Source organism: Pituophis catenifer, unplaced genomic scaffold (assembly GCF_029215685.1).
Source record: "Pituophis catenifer annectens isolate HBS135680 unplaced genomic scaffold, rPitCat1.0.hap2 SCAF_14, whole genome shotgun sequence".
In the NCBI taxonomy this organism is placed as follows: domain Eukaryota; kingdom Metazoa; phylum Chordata; class Lepidosauria; order Squamata; family Colubridae; genus Pituophis; species Pituophis catenifer.
Window position 1 is genome coordinate 23,764,794 of NW_027256894.1, and position 25,197 is coordinate 23,789,990.

The 25,197-nt window shown below is 48.8% G+C and overlaps 1 protein-coding gene across 3 annotated transcripts; it reads right to left on the reverse strand.

Moving 5' to 3' along the window:
* Window positions 1-7,066: 7,066 nt before the first annotated feature.
* Window positions 7,067-25,167, reverse strand: CGNL1 (cingulin like 1). Of its 3 annotated transcripts, none has more exons than XR_011601038.1 (19): window positions 23,616-25,167; window positions 22,991-23,085; window positions 22,670-22,763; window positions 22,256-22,357; window positions 21,722-21,870; window positions 20,796-20,931; window positions 20,444-20,656; window positions 16,427-16,633; window positions 15,661-15,753; window positions 14,577-14,729; window positions 13,885-14,055; window positions 12,209-12,370; window positions 11,432-11,521; window positions 10,416-10,499; window positions 9,719-9,843; window positions 8,988-9,096; window positions 8,729-8,892; window positions 8,090-8,305; window positions 7,067-7,087 (listed from the first exon to the last, which is right to left on the reverse strand). XR_011601038.1 is itself a non-coding variant. In XM_070953612.1 (18 exons), the coding sequence occupies exons 1-18, from the start codon at window positions 25,158-25,160 to the stop codon at window positions 8,152-8,154; spliced, it is 3,846 nt and encodes a 1,281-aa protein (XP_070809713.1). In that variant the 5' UTR covers window positions 25,161-25,167; the 3' UTR covers window positions 7,117-8,151. The 3 variants fall into 3 exon arrangements, 1 of the variants encoding a protein (XP_070809713.1); XR_011601037.1 differs by lacking the exon at window positions 7,067-7,087 and adding an exon at window positions 7,117-7,705; XM_070953612.1 differs by lacking the exon at window positions 7,067-7,087 and having other exon boundaries at window positions 7,117-8,305.
* Window positions 25,168-25,197: the final 30 nt, after the last annotated feature.

Here is a 25,197-nt window from a genome sequence, read left to right on the forward strand (position 1 = left end):
TGGGGGGAAAGTCAGCTGGCCGTTTGCCCCAGCTCGGTCTTGCCGGCCCCGTCCGCGTCAGAAGGCCCGGCTCCTGGAAGGAGGACGACGACCCGGTGTCACACGGGGCACTCGGGCCTGGCCTGGTCGTCGGGCTATTCCAAAGTCAAACTTTGGGCTCCGAGGGAAAAGTGGACTCCTCATTTCAAGGCAAATGTGGATTTTCTGTTTCCAAAATGCCTTCGGCTGCTTGTTCCAGAACCCGGCACCCCTGCCAGGCAAGCCCCTAAACTGAGGGCAAACTGCACTGCTGACTAGCACTGGTGACGTTTCCTAGTTTGGGTAATGAAAGGCCTCCACCAAGAAAACAAGCTCAGCCAGCACCAAAACCCCTCACCTTAACCTAAATATAGATTTTATTCTCCCTGCATCAGATAAACCAGTTATTCTTCCAGTTGTTTTAGATTTAGATACTGCTTTTAGTCGTGATTACAATAGGCTCCTGTACCATTTTCTTAATCAAAGGCAACATTTCCTCAAACAAAGAGGCTCATCGCAAGTGGCAGCTGAGGGGAAAAACCTGCCGGTCTCCTTTAGCAAAAGGCAATAACAAGGTTGTTGCATCAGGGTTAGAATTCGCCCTTACAATGTCAGTTGAGCAATTAAGCCAGAATGACACAAATGTGACGCACCCAAGGACACAGTTATCAGTGAGCAGCAGCCTGAAGTGGCTGCCAATCACAGGCTCCAGCCATTGAATGACTTTATTCTTTCATGCCTATCTACCCAAAGTCTTTCCTGTTGAGCAACAAGAAGAAATGGCAAAATCTGAGAAGCAGCGCTTGCCCATCCAGGCCCCGGGAGTCGTGAATCAGCGTATCCTCCAAAATCAAAGCTTCAGAAGTTGGAATCGGCTCCTGCCTCCCTTGCTTTTGTTTGTTTTTGTATCTTGGATCAGGACCTTGATGGTCCCATGTGGCTTCTCTGCGCATCCCACAAGGGCACTCTTGAGCCCTCAGGAATGCGCAATAGCCTATAAAGAAAACCTGTATAAGATGTTTTATAGATGGCATATGCCACCAGAAAGATTAGTTAAGATGTTTAAAGATAAACCAGCTGTGTTGGAAATGTCACCAGTTGCCGGGATCATACTATCATATCTGGTGGTTGTGTAAAAAAGCAAAACAATATTGGGTGAAAATACAACCATGGTTAGAGGGAATGTTGCAGCAACATACAGAGTTAAAACCAGAGATATTCTTATTGGGAATTTTACCAGAGAATTATAGTAAAGAAGATACATATTTGATTATTCATATAACAGCGGCTAGAATTGTATTTGCACGAATTGGAAAGCAGATAAAATCCCATTGGAAGGAGAAATCAAAAAGAAAATTTTAGAATGTGCAGAAATGAATAGATTAACATTGAGCATAAAAGATAAAGAGGAGTTGATGTATTTCTAGACATGGGATAAATTTTATGATTGGTTAGAAAAGAAACATGAATAAGGACATAGAGATAAAATAGATAGAGAATAGATGGGAGAAAACAATTAGAAAAATAGATACCCAGATAATGTCAAGTAAAAGGAGAAAGGGGAGAGGGGGGGTAAAAGGGAAAAAAGTAAGATATTATAAAAATGTACACAAATGAAATAAAAATAAATAATAATTGAATAAGAAATTGAAATAAGAATAAAGATAATTAGGAAATCGGGGCTGCTCTAATACCACTTTAGATTGAACTGAAAAGGGAAACAACAGGAAAGGGGGGAAGGAGTAGAGAGAGAGGAAGGGAGAAGAGGGGAGGAGAGAAGAGAAAGAAGAAAGGGAAAAGGAGAGGAAGAAGAGGGAGGGGAAAGAGGAGTAGAAGAGAAAGTTAGAAGAGGGGAAGAAGAGGAGTGGGGGAAGAGAAGGGGAAGTAGGAAAGAGAAGGAGAGGAAGAACGAAGGAAGTAGAAACAGGAAGGAAGAGAAGGGGAGGAGAAGAAGAAAGATTGGAGTAAAGGTAAAAGAGCAGCCCCGAAAAAGTAATGAAAAATGAAAGTTAAAAGAAAAGATGAATGAAAAATGATGGAAATGACTGTACATGTAAATGTGTTTATGAAAAATAAAAATAAAAACTTTTTATATAAAAAAAAAGGAATGCGCAGACAATCCCAATAGTCAAACACAATCCGCTTTGGCAAACAAAACTATAAAAATTAACATAATGGTAGATTGTGTTGTTTACACAGCAGGCATCATCTATTCTTCATATATGCACCCTGGCACTACATGGGACTGGCCTGCCTCAGGGCCAAGGAGGCGAGCGGCCCAGAAGCAGCCTTCGCTTTGGACTGAGGGTAGCAGAGAAGAAGCTCCTTTCTCACCCCAAAGGGATGGTGTGGGCCTGGAGCTTGAGGGCCCCATCTTGGGAATGGTCAATTCTTCACATTGGGTCATCCTATTAGTCATTAGACTTGGGGTAAGTTAAGAGACTTGGCAGCCGTTGTGTATTCTCTTTGTATACTCCTAGTTTTACTTATAATACTTAGCCTACTTAATAAGTACTTAGGCTCTGTCAAAGCCTATAATAATTTAGCCAATCTGACTTTAATTGAGGCTCTCCCTTCAATCATATATGTAGCCCTGACACTAATTAGGGCTGCATAATGGCCTCGCCATGGATCTGATATTGCAAGTATTTGTTTTGTTTATAGACTCATATCCTGATCTTTCAGTGATTATTCAAAGGCTGGAGAGAGTCTGACCTAATTCTTGGCTTCACCCAGAGATGCAATTGTGTGAATGAACGAGTTCATAGAAGAGACTCTGTAGCTCCGGATTGAACTCTGCTCTCCTGGCTTGATGGTTTGCCTGCAGACCTTTTGCTACCCAACTAGGAAACATCCCACCTTCCGCTGCACTGATGAAGTTGCCTAGTCGGGTAATGAAACATCTGCAAGCAAAGCACCAAGCTCAGAGACCATCAAGGACTCCAGAGGGGATTAAATACTGAAGTACCTGAAAAAAAAAGATATTCCTTAGCCATCTAGCTGAGATTTCTGTTCAAGAGCCCCTCTTTGGATTGTCATCCTACCCTTCTGCTCCTGCTATGGGGTTTCCCACCAGTCCCTTACCTTTAAAGACCCACTGCTGGTAGGCACAAAGGTCTCTGCTGTCAGGGCTGATGTCCTGTTTATCTTTGCTTAGAACCTATTGACAGCTGATTAGGTAAAGTTAAAGGTTCCCCTCACACATACCGATATGTGCTAGTCATTCCCGACTTTAGCGGACGGTGCTCATCTCTGTTTCAAAGCCGAAGAGCCAGCGCTGTCTGAAGATGTGTCTGTGGTCTTGTGGCCGGCATGACTAAATGCCAAAGGTGCACGGAATGCTGTTATTTTAGCCTTGTGTTTGTGAATGAGAGATTGACACCATCAACTTTAGAACTTTATGATGAGGGTTGGGGATAGGGGGCACCGTGCTGCGGTGGTTCTCCTCCTTCCTCTCCGATCGGTCGCAGTTCGTGTTGACGGGGGGACAGAGATCTCGAGGCGCCTTGTGTGTGGGGTGCCGCAAGGGTCGGTTCTCTCGCCCCTTTTGTTCAACATTTATGTAAAGCCGCTGGGTGAGATCATCCGTGGTTTTGGGGTGAAGTGTCACCTGTACGCTGACGATACTTAGCTGTACATTTCCACCCCGGACCACCCCAACGATGCCCTTGATGTGAAGTCCCGGTGCCTGGAGGCCGTGCGGATCTGGATGGGGAGAAACAGGCTCAGGCTCAACCCGTCCAAGACCGAGTGGCTGTGGCTTCCGGCATCCCGATATAGTAAAGTTGGTACCATCGCTGACTTTTGGGGGCGAGTCGTTGGCCCCCACAGAGAGGGCTCGCAACTTGGATGTCCTCCTGGCTGTCTTTGGAAGAGCATATGACGGCTGTGGCCAGGAGGGCTTTTTATCAGGTTCGCCTGATCCACCAGTTGCGTCCCTTTCTGGATTGGGGTGCCTTACGCACGATCACTCATGCCCTCGTCACGTCCCACTTGGACTACTATAATGCTCTCTACATGGGGCTCCCCTTGAGGAGCACCCGGAGGCTCCAACTGGTCCAGAATGCGGCTGTGCGGATGGTTATGGGGGCGACTTGGCCCTCCCATGTAACACCTCTCCTGCGCGAGCTGCACTGGCTCCCAGTAGTCTTCCGGGTGCGCTTCAAGGTATTGGTTACCACCTTTAGAGCGCTCCATGGCTTAGGACCCGGGTATTTACGAGACTGCCTTCTGCCGCCGGTAGCCTCCCACCGACCAGTACACTCCCACAGAGAGGGGCTTCTCAGGGTGCTGTCGGCCAAATAATGCTGGCTGGTGGCCCCCAGGGGGAGAGCCTTCTCTGTGGGGGCACCTACCCTCTGGAACAAGCTGCCCCCAGAGATACGGTGGATTCCGGATCTCCGCACTTTCTGCTGTGCCCTAAAGACGTTTCTGTTTCATCAAGCCGGGCTGACTGGCCCAAATTTTTTAAATTGTTTTAATTTTAAATTATTAAATTATGGGTTTTAATATAGGGGTGTTTTAACTGTGGGCCAAATTAATTTAATTGGATTTTAATATTGTTTTAAATTTTGTATTTTTTGTATTTTATCTGCTGGCTGTTCATCGTCCCGAGTCCTTCAGGAGAAGGGCGGTATACAAATATCATAAACATAAACATAAACATAAACATATACTTCCAAACTATGGAAGTAGGACAGCGTGGAGAATATGTTTAGGCTGAGGTTAAGTGACTCAGTAACTCACTAACAGGAATCAAATTATTTTAGTAGGAGGAATAATTTTGTAATTTAAGTTCTGTAGCATGATGCATAACCCATCTTTTAATGAGATCCATACATGGGAACACACATCAATGCTTTGGAAATGTGCAGAATGTTGATCTGAGCTATGGTTCCTAATAGGTTTTAATTTTATCATCTCATACAGGAGTAGAGAAGCCTCCAATTGAGATCTGCTGAGTTGATGGGGGGGCGGGGGGGGGGGGGGAGTTAAGGAAGGGACTTCCACTTGCCTCTGCTGGAGCAGACAACTTGAAATAGATTGTGGGGTGGGTTGGGGGATGTAGACAGGAAGCTCTTTGGCTACTGAGCTGGACACAAGCAGTTTTTCTCTCCTCGTCCTCTGGAGGGAAGGGACTTGTGGAGCAAGTGGCCCTGATTCCCCCCTCCCCTTCCTGAGATCAACAGCAACATTTCTGGGACATCTACAGAAGCCCTAACAAACCGGATGGGAAACTTACTAACAAATGGAAACAGGAAACATCTGAGGATTATTTGCTTTTTTCCCAACTCCTCAAGCCACTTGGTGGGAATAATGGGGCACTTTTGGAACTTTGTGCATTAATGTTGCACACACAGAATTGCACAGTACGACACCAAGGTAGAAAGATTTACCATTTATTTCAAAATAACTAGAGTTTTGTGGTTTAGCATGTCTGGAGGTAGCTGCAAAAATTTCTCTGTTTTTCTCCAAATGATTTACAGTCTCAGTCTCAATTTATACTAGACATTTTTCCAGTAAAAGCCCTTGATATTAAAAGTGAATTTGTTTCCCAATGGATTTTTGTCTTCAGCTTGCTCAGACATGATCCAAAAAGAGAGTTATAAAGAGTAGTATTAAAATAAAGTTGGCATCTTAATATCAGAAGAAAAATACAAGTGTTTGAATTGATTGTCAACAAAGCACATTTCCAGGTCATTTCTTCCTTGTTTTTAAAAGCTATGGACAGATAAAGAAAAATGCAGCTCATTCAGATTAACTACAAACCTCCTGAGAATACATCTGTTGAAAATCTGCTGAAAAACAAGTACATCTCAGAGCAAATATATTCCTATTAGCTATCAGTAGATACCACATGCTTTACAACATACACTGCTCAAAAAAATAAAGGGAACACGAGCAGAAGACATTCGAGATCTGAATGAATGAAATAGCCTTATTAAATACTTTGTTTGTTACATACAGTAGTTTTGTGTTCCATTTAGTTGTTTGAGCAGCGTATAAACTACTGTATGTAAAGAACAAAGTATTTAATAAGGCTATTTCATTCATTCAGATCTCAGATGTCTTCTGCTTGTGTTCCCTTTATTTTTTTTGAGCAGTATATATTGACACATATTTTCAGATTATGACATCAAGGAGTTAAATTAACTTCTTGTCTCTCTAGGCAGGAGACAAACTCTAAAGTTACCCAAACAATTTGGACAAATTACTTCATGATCTGATTCATGAAGAACTGCTGGAACAAAAAATAGCACTATCTGGTTTCAAGATCTGTCCAAACTACTTGCTACTATCAGAAACTGTCTATCAAGTAGTTCCAATCTTTTAGCTTATCTCCTGTGTTCCTTTGTGGCTTCCATTAGTAGAATTCTGTAAAACTGAAACAACCCCCCTTCCCTGTAGGAACAGAAGGTGCTGGATCGACTGCTCCCCCTGCCCCATCTGAGATGGCGGGGCTGAACCAGGGGCTGTCAGCATGCGGACAAGGGGCTCCATGGGGGTCTTCTGCCAAGCAAAAAGCTGCCTCTTCTTGGCTCAGGCTGACCTCAGCAAGCTAGCAGAACGTTGCTTTTACCAACTCTCAGGGCAACGCAAAGACTTGATGCATCCGAGCAAGACATCGCGGCCACCAGTCAGCAGTCAATTGCCACCAAGACCAGCTGCCCTCCTTCCGTCAACAGGTCAACTGGACATGAGGATGTTCTGCCTCTGCCCTTGAGGCATACGTGCAGACATGTTCACAAAGCCCAAATCAAAACCCTGCCTTTCCCTCCTCCTATGGGCTCTGCTCCCACTAGGCGGCACTTGGAATTTGCGGGTGGGAGGTGAAGGCAGTTCTTGGTGCTTCCAATGGAGGTCATTGGACCTAAAGCCCAAAGGATGTCATGGGGTCAAAGCAGACCCTACTTAAGGTTCCACTCATGAACCCACAAAGTCCAGATGCCAAAGATTTTTAGGAGCAATATTTTCTTGCAAGTGACTGCATTCTTCAGTTACAAGACTTATTTGTGCAGCTTCCAGGATTTGCGTTTATGTTGGAATTTTAATATCTTCAGTTCTGACTCTGAAAAAAACATTTGATGCTAACCAGTTTTGAACACTTTAACAAAATTGCAGAAGAGAACAATTGCATAGGGCTGCTAATACTATTATTTCCTCACTGAAGATTGTCCTAAGAGGAAAGATTTGGTGGAGAGATAAAAATGCAGATTACAATAGGAATTTTTACACTCGGATGCTGCTTACAGGTAGCTACAATTCAAACCAGAAGGCAAGAAAACAGAAGTGCCTTTTCTGATGTGCTTCTCAGAGAGTCCTTTATAACCTGCCACAGGAGCAGGTATCACAATCCAGGAAAAGCAAAGCAGCCGTTCCAGCTCTGAACCCAATGGCGGACTTGGCTCCAGCAGGCCAGTTCAGCCCTGCTTCTCTGCACCTGAGGCTGCTTAGATCAGGGCAAAAGTCTCTTTTCTAAAGTATGGCAAGATCAGGACATCAATGGTCTCCCCATCGATCTGATCCCTGGAAGTCAGAGCGAGGAAGTCGAGACGAGGAGTGGGGAACAGTTTTTCTGAGCAGAAATGGCTCCTGGTGTGGCAGAACGTCCTGCTTTTTCCATCTACCCAAGGTCTTGCTGCTCTCCTTCAGCCCATAAACATGTTTGCTGAACAAATGGAGTTTACTGCAATAGGGTTTTAAAGCTTATGGATGATATGACACTTAATACAGATTCCTGCATTATTAATGTGCACTATAGAAACATGAAACTACACAAAAATGTTGCAAGAGTTGTGAAAACTCTTGATTCAAAAACATACATCCTTACCTCCTTTGTATATTCCTTCCTCTGCTCTAGTAACAAAGTGACACCCTCCCTCCCCTCGGTTTGAAACAGCTTCCAAGGAGAAGACCTCAGGTTGGGAGCAGTCTAGGGTCAGCCAATCACGCAGAGCTAGAAGTATCCCTGAATCTGTGAACTGGAAGGCCAGCTCCTTTTTGTTCACAAAAGTTTATTTCTGAAATAAATCTGAACATGGCGCATTTCAGAAAAAGGAGTCACAGTCACCTGATGCTCTGATTCCTGCAGCCGGTGGTGCCTTGATTCCGCGGAGCCTTGACTCTTGGCTATTAAGGCTGGCTGGCGTCCTCCTTGGCTTTGCCATCGCTGCGCTTGAAGGACTTCAACCCCAGGGGGGCATCGAAAATGCTCTCCCCATCAGTGCTGAAGTCATCGTCCTCATAGTCAAAGTCACTCAGCAGCTTATTGGAAGTCTTCTGGCGTCTGCGGAAGGAAAGGTTCACCCGCTGAGAAATGGCCTGCAACCTTTTGGGTCACGGGTGGAGTTTGATCTAATTGGCAAAGCGGTTCAAGCCATGGTGGGTGCAGCCAAGGAGAGCCGAATCTTTCACGGACCTGCAGAGCAGACTTGGTTTGGGGCAGGTGTATTTTCTCCTATAGAAGACGATCCTGGCAGCACAGCCCCATTTCTGGACATTTAAGTGCAAACTGCTCTGTGTGTTGGGAGAATCCAGGCTGAGCAACAGGAAGGCCAGCTGAGGGGCTCAGGGGAGGCTGTCTGCCAATGCAACACGATCCTCTTTAGAAGAGGAAGACGAAGAAGGGAGTAGGGGCCCCTGCCCACACATGAGCTGGGGCACCAGGGAAACTGGCAGCTCTCAAGGCTGCCCAAGCCCCCTTTCCTACCTGAGATCCTGCCGGATGGTGGTCAGCTGTCCTTGCAGCTGGTCGTTGAGGTCCATTTGGTCTTCCAGGTCCCTCTGAAGCTTCTTCTTGGTGTTCTCCAGCCTGTCTATTTCTTCCTCTGCTTCCTCCACCTGTCGCTTCATGGCCTTCAGGCGCAGGCTGAGCTGTGGAGCGAGGAGAGGGCCCTCCTGGAATCAGACGGAGGCTCCTAGGGAGCCCCTAAGAAGCGATGTGTCCCTTGGGGCCCTTCCCTACTTACCTGGTCTTTCTGGTCAGTCAAGGAGAGGTGCTCATCATCCACCTGCATCAGGAGCTCCTTCACAGTCCTCTCCAATCGGCGGTTGGTTAACTGGAGGTGAGCTCGGTCCCTAGGAAGGCCAGGAGAAGGGGAGGGGGGCACCAGGTGAAGACTCTGCTGGCTCCCCAGATGCTTTCCTGCTCTCATTATCCTGACCTCCCCCAAACTGTCGCCCGCTCTCTTCTGCCTGCCAGACACAGGGACCTCAGCAGTGGTTGGGGGATTGCAGCCAAACGGGCTGGGCCAGATGGGAAGGGAAGGGCGCTGCAGAGGGGGTGCTGCTCATGTTTCCACACTGTCTCGCTCGCACCAGTGCCTCCTTGCCTAGGCTTTGGGGAAAGATGCTGCGGCTGAAGGAGAGGCTGATGGGTGCAGCTACAGGCCCTCCAAATGGCCTTTTCCACTTCAAACCTGTCTCCCTGCAGAGCACTGCTGGTTATTTTTCCAATTTAACTTAATTTTATTTAATTGGCCCATTCCTAAAACTCTGTGTGGCTAATCAAGCTGTTTCCTGGGCAGCAGGACACAAGGAAATCCCAGGATCGGTCTTCCGTCTGTGGGCAAGATGGCAACTCCAAGAACCCCAGAAGCCCCCCAGAGTCAGGCTTGACCAACAGGACCCACAGAGCAAAGCAACAAGCCTGGGGGAGCAGAAGAGCCCTGGGGGGACTTTGGGAGGGGCCTCCTCGTACCTCTCCTCACTCTCCAGCTGCTCCTCCAGTGCCAGGAGGTGGGCTTCCATCTGGGCCAGGAGGCCTTCCTTGCTGGGCTTGGGAGAACCTTCCAGGTGGAGGATCCGGCCTCTCAGCTCCTTGTTCTGAAGGAGGAATTGCCCCGATCCATCAGCAGGGACACCTGGCAGCCAAGGAGGCCAGAAAACTGGCCAGCTCCAAGCAGGAGATTCAGGAAGGACCCCTGCCCCAAGTTATAACTAGTGCATGAGAAATGGACGGAGGGCAGAAGAGTTGATTTTCCAGTCCAACATGGAGCAGAAGCTGCTACCCAGAAGGGAGGAGAGGCAGCACCCAGGCCGGCTCCATTGGGCAGCGGATGCCCGAGCAGCGTCAGGACGTTGCAGGGATCGTTAAGCGCTGCCTGCTTGGCGGGTTGATGCCAAAAGATTCGTCTTCAGGAAAGCCAAAGGGAATCTGAAGGCTTGAAAGAGGAAGGGGAACTTGTGGGTGCAGGCAGCCCGCCTGGGCACAAACCTCAGGGAAACCCTCAACGTGCTGGACTCTGGGTAGCCAAAGGGGCTGGGGTGCAGGGCAAGGGACTCAGGAAAAGGCTGGCCGTGGACACAGAGGGCACTCGCCGAGGCTCAGAGATGGGCATGGCGGTGGGGTTGCAGTCCCAGAGCAGAGCAAAGCAAAGATCACATGGCCTCCTGACCTGCCTTTCCAGGGCAATCTTGTCGCCCTCCAGTTCTTGCCTGGTTGTCCTTTCCTGAAGGAGTTCACTCCTCATTTGCTCAATCTGCAGAGGGAGAGGAAAGGGGAGGGAAGAGAGGGGAGAGGGGAAGACAGGAAAGGGGAGAAAAGAAAAAGGAGGGGAGGGGAGGGGAGGGGAGGGGAGAGGAGAGGAGAGGAGAGGAGAGGAGAGGAGAGAGGAAGAAATAAAAACAGTCACAGTAAGTGAGCAGTCAGTCGGACCAGGGAAGAAATACGCCCACAAGCAGTCCATGCTAAGAACCCAGGTGGTAAGAATGCATGTGCAAAGGCAAGAGAGGCACTCTAAACCGGGCTGCACTTGTGGCAACACCTGCAGTTATATGAGATCCCGCTAGCCTTGTGCTCTGTTCCCTGCAGCAGCCCATCCAGGCTGCCAAGAAAAGTTGGGCTGGGCATGGAGGCCAGGCGGGTTGCACTCCTTGTTCCTGGTTGGTTAGCCGCTTAATCAACAGTGATAATGACAAATAACAGAGCTATTATTCCACTGTTATGAATGTTTAGTAGACCTGAAATAGTCTTCGGGAATCCCTGCATCCAAGCCCTAACCGAAGACAAGACAGGCTTTGTCCCATGTGTAGGAAATGGGGAGTTCTGGAGCCTTGGAAAGAAACACGTATTTTGCCTAATTGAAGCAATCAGCTGAGGTTTACGTGTTTCCCGCCTCCAAAGGAGCCTCTGCCAGACCTTGCCAGGAAGAGACGGTCCCTGCTGGTCTCAAGCAGGCTGCCGTGGAAAGGGGTCGGATCACTGCAGGGGCTGGACCACCTCCAGGAATCCACCTGGGCTGGCAGCTGGGTGTGTGTGTGTGTGTGCGCGAAGGACTTGATTATGGGGAGGGCCAAGCCTGCTTCCCAGAGCTGCTCCTGAGGCGGTTACTGGAGGCAGAGCAGGCCCAGCCAGGGCTTCCAGCTCCTTCCCCAATCTTGCGACCGCTGCCTGAACTAAGCAAAGGCCTACCTGCTCTCTGCCCCTGTCAATCCTCCCAGATAGGATATCGGAATTGCTCCGTTCTTCTTCGAGCTCCAACTCCAGCTGGGATATCTTGTCCTGAGGGGAAGAACATCGGCCCACTGCAAAATCTGCGGCACGCACAACACAAGAACCCCTTGAAATGTGACTCGGCCGAAGGGAAGAAGGGAGAGAAGAGGAGCAGCTGCTCAGCAGCCCAGAGAGGGCTCTCCAGGGAGACATTTTAGCCTGGCACCCATCAAGGCAGCTCAAAGCACCTGGGAAGAGGCTCTCTCCAGTAGAGAGCTGCAGAGTGAAACTCTCGCCACCTGAAGGACCCTTCTCTGGAGGGCTTCTCAGCGCCCCCATTTCTGGCTGGGTCTCACTAGAGTCCCCTGACCTAAAGGACTGTGAGAAACCACACCTTGCACAGGTGAGCACATCGTGAGCACTTGGGCTCCTTTTTGTGTCAGTTGCAGGCAGAAAGGGGGAGGCCTCGGTTGGCTCAAAGTACACGGGGGGCGGTTTAGTGTGTTTTACTTCAAGGGTCTTGCAAGATAAGGACCTGCCTTGCAACCCCCAGCCACGCCAGCTGGGCATCCTGTGCAAAGTCCTGCCCCCTCTGAAGTGGGATCCAGAACAAATGGGGGGCTCACAGATCAAGAGATGCTGCATGAGGCAGGAGAAGAGGCCTCAGATGCCCTTCATGATTTTGCAGGTGGAGTGGATGGGTGTCTGTACATTAAGATACCTCAATTTGCCTCCCCAAATACTGTTCCTTTCTACCTCCAGTATCTTGGCCTGTCTTGCCCGATCTTCTTTCAAGTGGCTTTTAGTTTCCAGTTCATATTCCAAGTTCTTCACTGTGTCTTCCAGAAGCCGAGTCTTGGTGAGGGCTTCTTTTTGGGCTTTTTTGTGACCCTGTAATTCTTCCTCCATAAAACGTACCTGAAAGTCAAAGAAATGTGTCCCATAAACCTCTCACCTATATGCTCTGTAGACATCTGCTGTGGACAGATAGATTTAGAGGCAAGGAAATATTTCTGCGTTTTGCAAACCCAGATCCTACGTTTCTTCCATCTCAACTAGACTCAAGTCTGTATTTGTATTTTGTATTTATTAGATTTATATACCGCCCTTCTCCCGAAGGACTCAGGGTGGTAAGGGTCCACAGGTGTGATAGGAAGCCAACATTTAATTCTGGCTTGCTAGCCCTAATCTTCTTTAACCGCAACCCATTTCCTGAAAGAGAAGCAAGCGATGAATGGAAACATCTCACGCTCACAGCGTGAAAGTCTTTGAGGGATTCTGCAATCATCTCCCATAGAAACACCAGGTAAACTGCCCCTTTTTCTGGGCGGATCTGTCCAGATCACATTCCAGATCAGCTCCAGAAAGTGTGCAGCAGCTTGCAGATTGTGCAGCATTTTCACCCAGTCTTTATGTGCCATGAGATGCAGTGCTGGTTAAAAAACGGGTCAACCCATCCACGGCAGTCCTGGGGATGAAGGGCTCTTAACCGGGATGGCAGCATGGCTACCTCTACAGGGCAACAGGGCAGGGCAACAGCTGGAAGACTGGGGGTCTTCTGTGGGCAGTTGGTGGCCATCCTGAGGACAGACTACTGGCCCAGGGGTCTCATCCAGCTGCTCAGCCCATTCCTCAGAGCGCAAGTTTGCTTGTGAGCACTGAACTTTAGGAGAGCCTGTGCACTGTCTTTTTCCAGCCACAAGGGGGCAGCCATTTAACGCAAGGCTGCCAGGCTGGGTGTGGGGGGGGGGGGAAGCGGGGGAGAGAGTCAGGATAAAGGGGCTTGAACTTCCTTGGTCCCCCACCCAGCTGATGGCTAAAGGGAAGACAAAGCTTCCTAAGAAATGGCAACTTTATTTGCTTTGTATAATCTGCTTCCTGATGTTGCCTTTTTCAGATGACATTTCTTAAGAGCTGTCTGTTTATTTTAATAGCCAGCCTATAACTCCTTCTGGCTTGTTCCATGCTTTTTTCAGCTTGCTTTGCTTGTCGATGGCACTGGGAGTACAAGTCAGATTCCCTTCGGCCTGACTGTTCACAAGCATTGGCTGGGCTGACCTCCAGCAAGGACAGCTGGACCTTAGGCTTACAAGCCCTGGCATGGTTTTCACTGGTACCCTGAGCCAGGTATTGGGGCACCACAGACTTGGTCAAGGTGTCCCCTCCAGAGGACAAGTGGGGCGAGGAATGCTTGCTGATGTTGTAACAACACAACTGGGAGTCAGCCTCACTTGGGTATTGTTGGCTATGTGTCAAGAGAACCCCTCTATTTTGGCCACAACTAGTTTCTGCTGGGCTGTTTTGTTTCAGTCATTTCTAGTTTGGGTGGAGTTTAATTGATGCTTTTGGTTACATGGTCCAATTGATGTTTCATTGCAGGAAGGAAGGAAGGAAGGTAGGTTTACGAACATTAGGAGGTCAGAGTTCAATACCTGCTCTTGCATTTTGAGGATTGTCTGGTAGGCCTTTTCTAGCTCCAGGGTTTTGTCCTTCAGCCGCTGCTGTGAATCTACCAACTGCTGCTGGTTCTTCTCTTTGTACTCATCAAGTTGCTTCTGGAGTTGCTGGGTTGATTCCTGGGACACTTTAATGATTTCCGCCATCTACCCAAGAGAAAACCAGTGATATGGGGGAGGATAAAAGATTTCCAAGGAGGAAAGGGTAGCTGCAACATCTCAACTGCCCAGGTGGACTCCCACGCCTACAGGGCAAAGGCAGATGCCCCAAACCCCACTGGAAGACCCTTCCTCCTAGATTGTGCTGAACTGGCAAGCAAGACTTGCCAATGTCCTAATTAAAAGTAACAACCGTATTTGGATCATGGCTTTGCTCTTCCCACTCAGGTTCCAAAGACGTGGATCCAATGGAAAGCTTTTTTGCTGCTGAAATGCTCTGCCATTTGTGTTTTGCAAATATCTGTAAGGGATTTCCAGGCATTCCTGCAGTGACTCTGGTTGACCATTATTTGAAAACCAGAAGATGCTGCCTCCTTTGAGATCTGGTTGCCGAGTGTTTTTGTGTGCCAAGAAAGTCTCCTCGGAAACTTTGGTGGCTGGCAGTTGAAATGTAGGGATTCTAATCTCACCCAGAAGCCCCAAACTCTCTGGCCAGATGGGCATTTTACCTCCTTCTGCAGTGTTTCAACAGTTCTATCCAGCTGCCACAGCTCGTTCTCCAATTCGCGCTTTGTCTTCTGTAGCTGATCTTTTTGGGAAGCTTCGTCTTCCAGACAGCCCATCAGCTGCTGCTGCTCCTGGCTCAGCCGACTGATGTTCCTCTGTGGAGGGAGAGAGATGTGGCTGCGTGAGCTGAGGCCCCCGAGGCCCCCGAGAACTCAAGTGGCCAGGGGCAGAACACCACCAGAGGCTCACTAACTTCAGGTTTCAGGCTAGGTCCGGGGGCTTTCCCCACTTAACCAGGGCACTAATCTGTCCCCACTAGTGCCTTCAGCTAACCTTCAGCACAGGTGAGACCCCTTCAGGCATCTTGAGGCTGTGAAATGCTACCTGCAGAGACGGAGCAGTCTAGTGGTTAAGGCACTAGGCTAGAGACCATGAGTTCGAGTCCCACCTTTGGCATGAAATCCGACTGGGTGATTTTGAGTCAGTCCCTCCCCCTCAGCTCAACCCACCTCACAGGGGAAGGGTTGCTGCTGTGTGGAAAATAGGAGCACGAAGTGTGTTGGAGATGTTCACTGCCTTATTTGTAGAAATAACAACGGTGGGAAATAAATGAGTAAATGGGCCCAGGTGTTTCACATGCATCATAAAAAAATCAACACATCTTTAAAATGAAGAATGAGATCCAAATTCTGCAGCAGCCACCTGAAATTTGCTAGCAGGGGGAAGGCCAAGGCACTGGGAAGAGGGGGCCCAGGAAGCAGAACACACTTAGGTTGCCCACGGTGGCTCCAACTTCACAGGAACCTGGAGGCAAAGGCACAAGGAAGCGGGAAAAGGACAGGCAAGCCTCTTGGCCTCCGCTGCACCCTGCAATTTGACAGCAATTAAGAGAACGAGGCGAATGCTCAAGACAAACAGACTCAGGAACAGGACCTTTGGAGAGACCCAGCAACAACCACTACCTCTCTGGCACTAAAAGCTCCCGAGGCGACCGTGTGCACAGCTGCTACTTGTTAAGACACTCTGCTCCGTGCAACACTACAAAGCTTTTCTGGGATGCCATGTTTTCACCCCCTTCTTTCTCACCTGGGCGTCCTCCAGCTGGGCTTCCAAAGACACCTTGGCCGAGGCCAGCTGGCAGGCTTCCTCCTTGGCGTGGGTCAAGGACTGCATCTCTCTCTGCCAGGATGAGAGATTGACTGATTCAAAAGATTCGTTTGCCTGCACATCTTAAGCAAATCTGAGCAGCTCGCAATAACAATAAAACCAATATATTAAATAGTAACAAAACAATAAAAATTGTGCCACAATAAAACAAAAACCCTGATTTGGTTATGTTTGAACAAACCACAGCAGCTGTTACCTGCACCACCCCACCCCATCCCACCTTGGGAACCCTGGATTTCAAGGCTTTGAACCCTCTTGAAGCCCCAGCCATGGGCCAAGCCGCAGGCAGGCAGGCAGGCAGGCAGAAGGTTAAGACCTGTGAAGCTCCTCAGAGGAGGCCCTGCCACCCCCCATGCCCTCCTCCAAGGCCCACAGCAAATGCCAGGAAAAGACACCCAAGGGCAGTCTTCTTGCGCCAGGGCACTGGATGATCACTTTCAGGAACAGACACTGGTGGAATTGGGATCCTTGGCGGCTACCTGACGTCTCTCTGAGATGGCAGCTCTGCCTTCTGCTGATGACGCCTCCCATCAAGTGAAGGGACTTTTTTACTTCTTCCTATAGTTTTCAAGTGAACCTCAATAGTAGCTTGGCTAATAGTGATGCAATGAAGGACAGCCAAGCCGAAGGGTTTGCCCTCCTCTTCCTCCGTGTTCCCCAGCTCCTCTGCTCGCTTCAGACTCACCATGCACCTTCTCAGCCTTTCCTCAGCTTCCTCCTGGCCTCCCCTCAAGTTCTCAAGCTCCAGCTGCAGTTCTTGCTGCTGCTTCTCCTGCTGCCCCAGGGCCTTCCTCAGCTGCCCGTTTTGCTCGGCCATCCCAGCCACTCGGCCTTCTTGGCTCCTTTGCTCCTTCTCAGCTTCAGCCTTCGCACTGGACAGGGAGCCAATTTTCTAGGAAGACAACAACTTGACCCTCACCGGAGATACAGGGTGGTTGGGGGGGTGGGGCTCCATTTCACTTCTTCCTCGCCCTGGAATGCCAGCAAGGCTAGGGAGGGAACAGTCAAGGGAGCCTGGTCTGCATCACCGTCTGGTGTTTTGGCGCCCAGCACAGGCAGGCAGCCTCACATGACAGGCAGCCAGTCTATGCCTGTCCGAGGAGCTTGAAGGAACTTCTCTGACTGCGAAGAAAGAGGACTCTTGCCTTGAAGAGGATGGCCGCCTAAATGCTTGTTTGGGGTTGAGGAGGGGGAGGAGAGGCAGAGAGCATGTCAGTCACTGTAAGGCTCTGGGGACCGCTCCCTCTACCAGCTGCCTGCTTCCAGTTGTCCACAAGCCTTAAGAGAAGGTCTGGGAAGGGACTTTAGCTGCTCGGTGGAGGGTCTTCTTGACTGGGCAGTGGCTTGAGCCAGGCAAAATTAAAAGCAGAGTTTCCACTGCTCTTGTTGCCTCTGTCGTGACTTTCCTGAGCCATCTTCAGCAAAAAGGCAGTAATCAGCCGGGTGGGGCGTTCCCTAACAGGTAATGAGAACAAATAGCAAGGATGTTTCTCCCGGGGGAGGTGCAGACATGAGCTGGCAGGTCAAGGTCTGGTCCAGCTTTCTAGGTTGCTGAGCCTAACAGCCAGAATGGACCCGAGGATAAATGCACCAGGCATCTTGTGCGGAGTTGAGCCGAGGATGAAGATTTAAATCTGGTCTGCAGGTACAAGTAAAGTGCAATAAAGCTAAACAGGAGCAACGCTTTTTCTGGCTAGCAATAAAGTGCTCACTGAAAATGAGAGAATGTAGTCCTAGAATTCATTAGCACTTTTCACATGTGGTGAAGGGCTGCAGTTCTCAATGCTGAAGTAGAGCAGGGCACGGTTTCCCCAACCCCAGGAAGCAGCCCTGGCCAGAAGGCACCCAGGCGCCTGGTTCAGGATGTCCTGAGCACATTGAAAGGCAGAGCGGGAAACCCACAAGATTTATGGGTTTGTTTGCATTAAACTTGCTGACGGCAATGCAACTCACTGCGACTCTTCCAAGGGTTAAACTGTGATTAGTCTTGTCAACACACAGCCCTGCATCTGAGCCACAGAACTGGCTGGGTGAGATTCCTACAAACCAAGGCCAGGATCACCTGTTCACAGAGCCAGATACGCTCAGAGAATATCAGGAACCCAGAAAACGCAAACAAGGCGCTTCAAGAGCCAGTCCGACTGGCCTTGAATTTCAGTTGTGCCTCAGAATAATTCCTTGCAAGGTTGTGTAATGAGGAGGAACGGCCCTCTCAGCCTCGGGGGTGGGTGGGGGGAGGAGGGGTATGACACCTAGCGCTCTTTCATGACGTCCACTGCTGCTTCTGCTGTTCTAGAGTTGCGGACATCTCCAATGCCAGGGAACAGGAGGTCTGGCTGAATCCTGAGAGGCTGAAATTTGGGGAAGCTTAGGAGTGAATACCCCGTCCAAAGCCATTCACAAGGTCAAGGAGGGTGTTGGGCAAATCCCTGCTGCCCATTAGCAGGAAAGAGATAGTGACATTGCCCGGGTTTAAGGCCACAGCCTTAGCTTGCTACTGAATAGATCTCCAACTGGGCTATAGAGCACTGAACACCAGAACAACTGGACACAAGAACAGTTTTTTCCCGAATGCCATCACTCTGCTAAACAAATAATTCCCTCGACACTGTCAAACTATTCACTAAGTCTGCATTACTATTAATCTTCTCATTGTTCCCATCACCCATCTCCTCCCACTGATGACTGTATGACTAACTTTGTTACTGGTATCCTTACGACTGTTTCCTAATAAGAGCCTTGGTAGTACAGTGGTCTAAGGCACCCTGTTATTAAGCTGGTTATTAAGACCAGCTGCCTGCAATTACTGCAGGTTCGAATCTCGCCAAGGCTCAAGGTTGACTCAGCCTTCCATCCTTTCTAAGGTAGGTAAATTGAGGACCCAGTTGTGGGGGCAATAAGCTGACTTTGTATAAATATACAAAAGGATGAAGGCTATTGCTGAGCATATTGTAAGCCGCCCTGAGTCTCCCGAGAAGGGCGGCATATAAATCAAATTAAAAAAAAAAAATGATCTGATTGCTTAATTTTTCCCTATGTCTATCATTAAGTGTTGTACCTTATGATTCTTGACGAATGGATCTTTTCTTTTATGTACACCGAGAACGTATGCACCAAGACAAATTCCTTGTGTGTCCAATCACACTTGGCCAATAAAGAATTCTGTTCTGTTCTGTTCTGTTCTGTTCTGTTCTGTTCTGTTCTGTTCTGTTCTATTCTATTCTATTCTATTCTATTCTATTCTATTCTATTCTATTCTATTCTATTCTATTCTATTCTATTCTATTCTATTCTATTCTAAAGAGACTCCAGTGAGGGACCAGGTCATGCCATCCCCCCCACCCCCCTTTCAAACTTCAAATGCTGGAAAAATGTAGAGAAAATTTTTCCAAGCACTTTGCTGGTCTTAGAGGTATCTCCTACATCGCTTATTCCTGAAAGTTTTTTTTTTTAACCTGCTTGCATGTTTATACCCTGATGCCTGTTTCTGTATTGTTATTTCCTTTGGCATTCTAGATTAGGACACGGCTCCGGTGCTTTTCACAGAAAAACTAGTTGTGAACTAGTTAAATAAAGGATGGAAGAAAGAGCACCACGGAGAGGGGAAAGACAGTGGGCAGCCGCACTGTGGGCACTGCTCAGACGTCAGGCTGTTCCTGCTCCCCTTCAGTGTCCGGGCAGAAAAGAGGCAAGGGAGATCTGGCAAGGCTCATGGTCAGTCCCTCAGGGAAAAAGCCTCCTCCTCCTCTTGTCCTGGCTCTCAGGTGGGCCAGGAGTAGAGCTGAGCTGCTTCAACCCCTCCTTCCCCATGAGGCAAATCCACCTCCTGCTTCACATGGTTAATGAGTTACAGCTAATCATCATTTGCAGCGGCCACCACCTTTTAATTTTCTCCCTGAAAAGTGCCATTCAGGCATGGGCAGGTTGGCCAGCCTCTCCCTCCTGGTAATGAAATCCCTTAAGAGAGTTCAATGTCTATCCCCGCTTCCTACTCAAGTGAGGACCACAAAGAGATTTAGTGCCAGGAGAGAGAAATCGAGCTTTGGGTGCTGGCCAGAAGAGCTGAGTTGTCCAAGTATCTGACACCCAACCAAGTGACCGGTGGTCCTGGAAAACAGCAGCACCCCAAAACAGAGTTGCAAGAGGGGAGAGGGCAAACCAGCTGGCTGCCCTTGCAGGCCTCTCACAGCCCTTCCGGGCAACCAAGGTCAGCTATCAGGCATATATTAACTGCCATTCCCAGCAGGGGCCAGGTGAATTTCTCTGCCCCAGGGCCTTGACCGGCCTCTGACCTTGACCCAGCCTCCGGTTACACATTTCCTCTTCTGCTGCAGAATGGGAAAGCCATCCCAGGCAGCGCAGAACCAGAGCAACATGCAACAGACCTGTTGTGGGTGGGGGGCACAGGTCAAGTCCATCAGAAACCGGGCACCAGGTCATTTTCCTGCCCGGTCCCCTGCCACCCAACCCTTGCCAAGCGGTCTGCAAGCAGCCCCCAGATGAGACGAGGCGAGGAGGCTCTGCCTGGTGGGCCGGCCTGACTCCCTTCACTGCTGCCTTGAGCCATCCATGGCATCTCTCATGCCGGGTGAGGGAGAAGGTTCAGGCGGAGGGCAAGGGCCGGGGGGGGGCAGGGGGGCAGCAGGGCCGAGCTGCACTTCTGCTCAGAGAAGCCGCAGACTCTGATGGGTGCCTCACTGACCTCTGTGGCTTTGGCCAGACTGTCTCTCAGGCTCTGGAGCTCCTGGACATGCTGCTCCTTGAGGTGGCCCATCTCTTGGTCCTGGCTGGCCATCTCTTCCTTCAAGACGCCCTTCAGGGCCGCCAGCTCTCGCTCGCGTTTCTTCAGGGTCTTTTCTTGCTGGTCTTTGAGCACCAGCAGCTCCTGCAGGCCCTGCTTCATTTGCATCAATTCCTAAACTCAGGAATGGAGAAGGAGAAGGAGAAGGAGAAAGGGGGAGAAGGCTGTGGCCAGGCTCCAAACTCCTGGCCTCCTGCCTGCCACATTTTTCTGCTCCAGCTCAGGGCCCTTTCAGGCAGGAAAAATGTCTCACCTCTACGAGTTGCTCCTTCTCGCTGTCCTCCATGTGCTTTGTACTGTCTAGTTCATCGTGCATCTCGGAAAGCTGATCCTGCAAGTCCCGGATCTCCCTCTGGTGCTGCTCCCGTTCAATTTTCACTTGGAAAAGCCTCAAAGGGAGGAAGAAAACAGCATTTTTGAGATGCCTTCTTTGGTCTGCCAGCTGGAACCCATGTCAGTCACAAAAAGCCTTCAAAAACTTCAGGAAAGCACAGTTTGGTGGCAAGAGTGACCAAAAGAATAAAAGATAAAAGATAAGTTGCAAGAGAAGTAAACGAATGGAAAGAAAGAATAAATAGTGCAAGGTAAAAGAAATGAGAGAAGAAAGAAAAAAATAAAATATAAAAAAGAAAGAAAAATATATAACAAAATAACTTTCATCACAAGTATAAACAAATTTAGTCACTCTCCAACCCCTCTAAGGTTACCAACATTTATCTCTTCATTCCATATCTGGTCCCATCTCCAGGGATAAATCGATAAATCATCATTTTTTCAGTCCTGGTGTCAGCAGAAAGTCTCATAATGGGCTATCAGAAATAGCAACATATTTTAATCTTGATCAAATAAACCAACTTTATATTCCTTCCTTTTACTTGTAACTGTTGTAATCTTTAGTTCAGGGATCCCCAACCCGTGGTCCGTGGACCTTTCCCAATCCATGGCATGCCAGAAATCGGTCCGCACAAACAAGTGAAGCTCCATCCATGGGATGCACGCAGCATGTGAAACCAAGCCCCATCCAGTCTCAATGAAACCGATCCCTGGTGCCCAAAAGTTGGGGGGGGGGCAGGCTTTCGTTAATTCAAATATTGTTCTAGGAAGAACAATATTCTTTTTTTTTCTCTTTAGTTTGTATTAGATTTTACTATTATAATCAACACCCATAGCAAAACTCACTCCTCCAGGTTTTCTCTAAGGTCTTTCTCGCTTTCCTTCAGCTGCCTTCTGAAAGTGTCTTTCTCCTCCATATTTTCTTTAAGCTGTTGCCGAAGCTTCTGAAGCTCTGTTTCCATTGTCTGCCTTTCAGCTTTGAAGTTCTGCTGATTCTAAAATAACAAATTTTGGAAAAGATAAAAAGAATCTATTAAATCTCTTTGCACTTTTCTAAAGACTCCAGTATTTCTGGGAAATGGCAAATGGACCATGCATCTATGCAAGGGATCTCCCTTTGTTCCTTCTGAAGGAACAGGGTGAAGCAAAGACTAGATGGGGTTTGGGGGAAGGAGCACAGCCCATCTTCAGCATGGAATGGGCAGGGCTCCGATGACTGGCCCCAACTCAACCCGATCTAACAGCCAGCAGTCCTCCAGAGGCCTGGGAGCTGAATTGTGCTCCTATACCTGTGTGGCTGAGTCTCTCTTAAAAGACCCACATTCTCTGTTGACGTATGCAGGATTAGTGACCAATAGGAAGTTGGGGGGGGGGGGCTACCTTGAGTTCCAAGTCCAGCTTCCTCTGTAGCTCAGAAACCTCCTTTCTCAACCACTTCTTCTCTTCCACCAACATGTTGACTTCCACTGAAGCATCAGATGTCTGCAGTTAAACAAGATTCATTTGTTCTAAACATCTGAACTCCCCAAGAGGCAATGAAAAAAACTGCCTCATAAGACCTTGGGGGACTTTTCAAAAGAAAGCAGCAAAAGTTGTATGAGAGAAGCCATGAAACACATTTGTTGCTCGAGGGGAGGGGGAAGAGCCTACTGGCACCACTGCTTGCAAAAAACAATCCTGCCTCACACAATGGCAAAGACACCAGCAGCCTCTCTACCAAGCTGTGGGCAAGGACCGCCCTACCGGAATAGGCAGCCATGGGAGACAGAAGGCTCTTTGCTTTGTGTCATTCACCTGGGGACTCCCGGCTGCTCTGGACTTCAGCGTCTGGATTTTCTCAAATACCAAGTTGACTTTCCTCTTGGTAGTGTCCTCGTTTTCACTGGTACTAAAATGTGAGAAGAGACCCAAGTTTGTTCAAATGGTCAGAAAGCGAAAGACCCTGGATCCTCCAGTCATCTGCAGGATCTACCTGCTTGCAGAGGGGCATTGGCTGCAGGGAGTTCTTGTGCGAATTAATCCGAGTGGAACTTCACCTTGGGGAACCAAGTGATGCAGAGTCCAAGCAAGACAAAATACCATGCCACAAGCAAGGTGTTATGCAAGCCCACTCACCCTTCCTTGAGATAGTTGTAGAGAATCTGCTTGGCCGTCTCTTCATTGCTTTGTCGGGCAAGTTCTTGCTGGCCCTTGAGCAGGTCAGGTGTTACCTGAAACACAAAACTCAGGCTGGAAAGGATGCCTTAGAAGGAAAGATTCTTGTTCCCAATTCGGCTAACACACGTTGTGCTGCCTTTCAGCTGAACAGTTGCTGCAAGCAGCTCTGAAGGGTGCAGACAGGCCTGGAAACCAACCCTTGTATGCGGGAGGCAACTCTGCACCCTTCAGACGAAAGCCTGAATGGGACCACTTCCCATTTTTTCAGTTATTTCTGAGAAAACAGGCCAGGTAGTAGAGAGAATGCTGTGTGTGAAGATAAGAGGACAAAAATGATCTACTTTTTAAATTTGCTACGTAGCTTTGGTGATGCTAATTACCCAGAGCTGTTCATTCCCAAATACCTGGCAACTGCCAGTCCCTCTGCCTTGAAGGCAGAAGTCTTTCTGCTGAGCTCTGCCCATTTCTCCACCCAGCAGCCTCCCTTCCCCAGGTATTGCTGGCCCTTCCATCCCTCTGGCTAAGACTGCCAAACGGCCTCTGACTGGCTCACACTGAAGCAGCCTCAGTTGCCACAAGTTACCTGAGCATTTTTTGAACTGGAAGCAAAAGTTTCCCTTGAGTGAGTCTGACTCATGGTGCTTTCTGGTAACAAGAGAGTGGAGGCCAGAGTTTTATGGTCTCTTTTTTTACGCTGCCTTGGAAGAGTGGAAGACTTAGAAGGCAAACTCTCGGGGTTCATTTGATCTTGTCTCAGATGCTGCAAGGAACTGAAGTGGCTGCTGGGAGACTCTCTCATTTCTGAGCTTGTCTGGAGCTTGCCTGCTGCCCGAGGGGCCAACTGCTCCCCAAGAGATGTTGCCTTCTTCTCTGGAGACAGTGGCTTCTGCAGGCAAACTTGAGAGGACTGGACCAAATGCTCGGATGATCTCCCTAAGCTTTTGGTGAACTCACCGATGCAATCAGAATACAGTCCATGAGACAGGGCGCTGTCTACGCTCTTGGATCGCTTTTGATTCTCTGGAAGAGTTCGAGTCCTAAACCCTAATCTTCCCCTCCTTTGGGGACAAACCTTCCTGTCAAACTTTTCAATCAGCTCCTCAACTGCAGGAATGGAGCCAGTATCAATATCACGGCCAGTTCCAGGCAAGAATGGGATATACCGCCGGTTTTCATGCCGATTGACGTGGTCGGCATAGATGGCATATTCTTGGTCATCTAGGAAAAACCTGGACACAGAGGCAGCAGACGTTGGAGTAGTGGATGAAGATGAAGATTTCTGGGAACCATTCAAGGCTGCTCCTGCCGAGTCTGGCTGGCGGAAAGGGAGGAGGTCTGGTCTGCACCTCCTAGGACCTGGGCAGGTAGAGGAACTCCCAGCAGGTGAAGATCCAGCCCCAGAAGTGAGCCACTCAAGCCTTCCACCAGGACGGTCAGCAACACTGGGGCTTTCCAGCTGCTGCTGCTTGTTCTGGTCAGGCTTAGTCAAGTCCACCATTTTTAGTTTTGATTTACTCAGTTCTACAAATTGGGAAGTTGAGCCACCTAATGCTACCTTCAAATACGAGTTCCAAGGCCTGGAATCCGATTTCTCTTCATCCTCAAGAGATTGGGATTTGCTCAGCAGGCAAGGCTGAAGGTCCTTCAGAGTCAAGATACTGTTTGCAGGATTATAGGGTTGAAGCAGCTCTGGATATTTCTGAAAGTTCAGCAAATTAGAGACCTGGGAAATCTCCGCTTTAAAAGGTGAGGCTGTTTCCTTTCCCTCTGCCCTGCTGTCTTGGTTCAGGCTTTTAATCCAACTGGGTGGCGCATTATCCCAAAGCCCGCCAAAGGGCCTTCCTTCGTGGCTTTTCTTGACGAGTTCAATGGCAGGAAGAGTGGCATCTGGCGCTGGCTGATCAGCTGCAATCTGTTGGCTGTTTTCAGGCCCCAAGAGATTTGCTGACAAGCATCCCTCATTGTTGTTGAGCACGAGATACGGATGGCCATCAATCCCTTGGACCCGGATGGTGACTCCGTAAGACCCGGCCTTGGCATTCGGGGAATTCTTTGGGCTCTCCTGTCTTGCCAACTTGGGGGGAGTCACACGGTCCCGTTGCCGGAAACCATTGGGAGAGGACTTCATAATTCACAAATCAAAGCTATGAAAAAAGCAGAGAGGA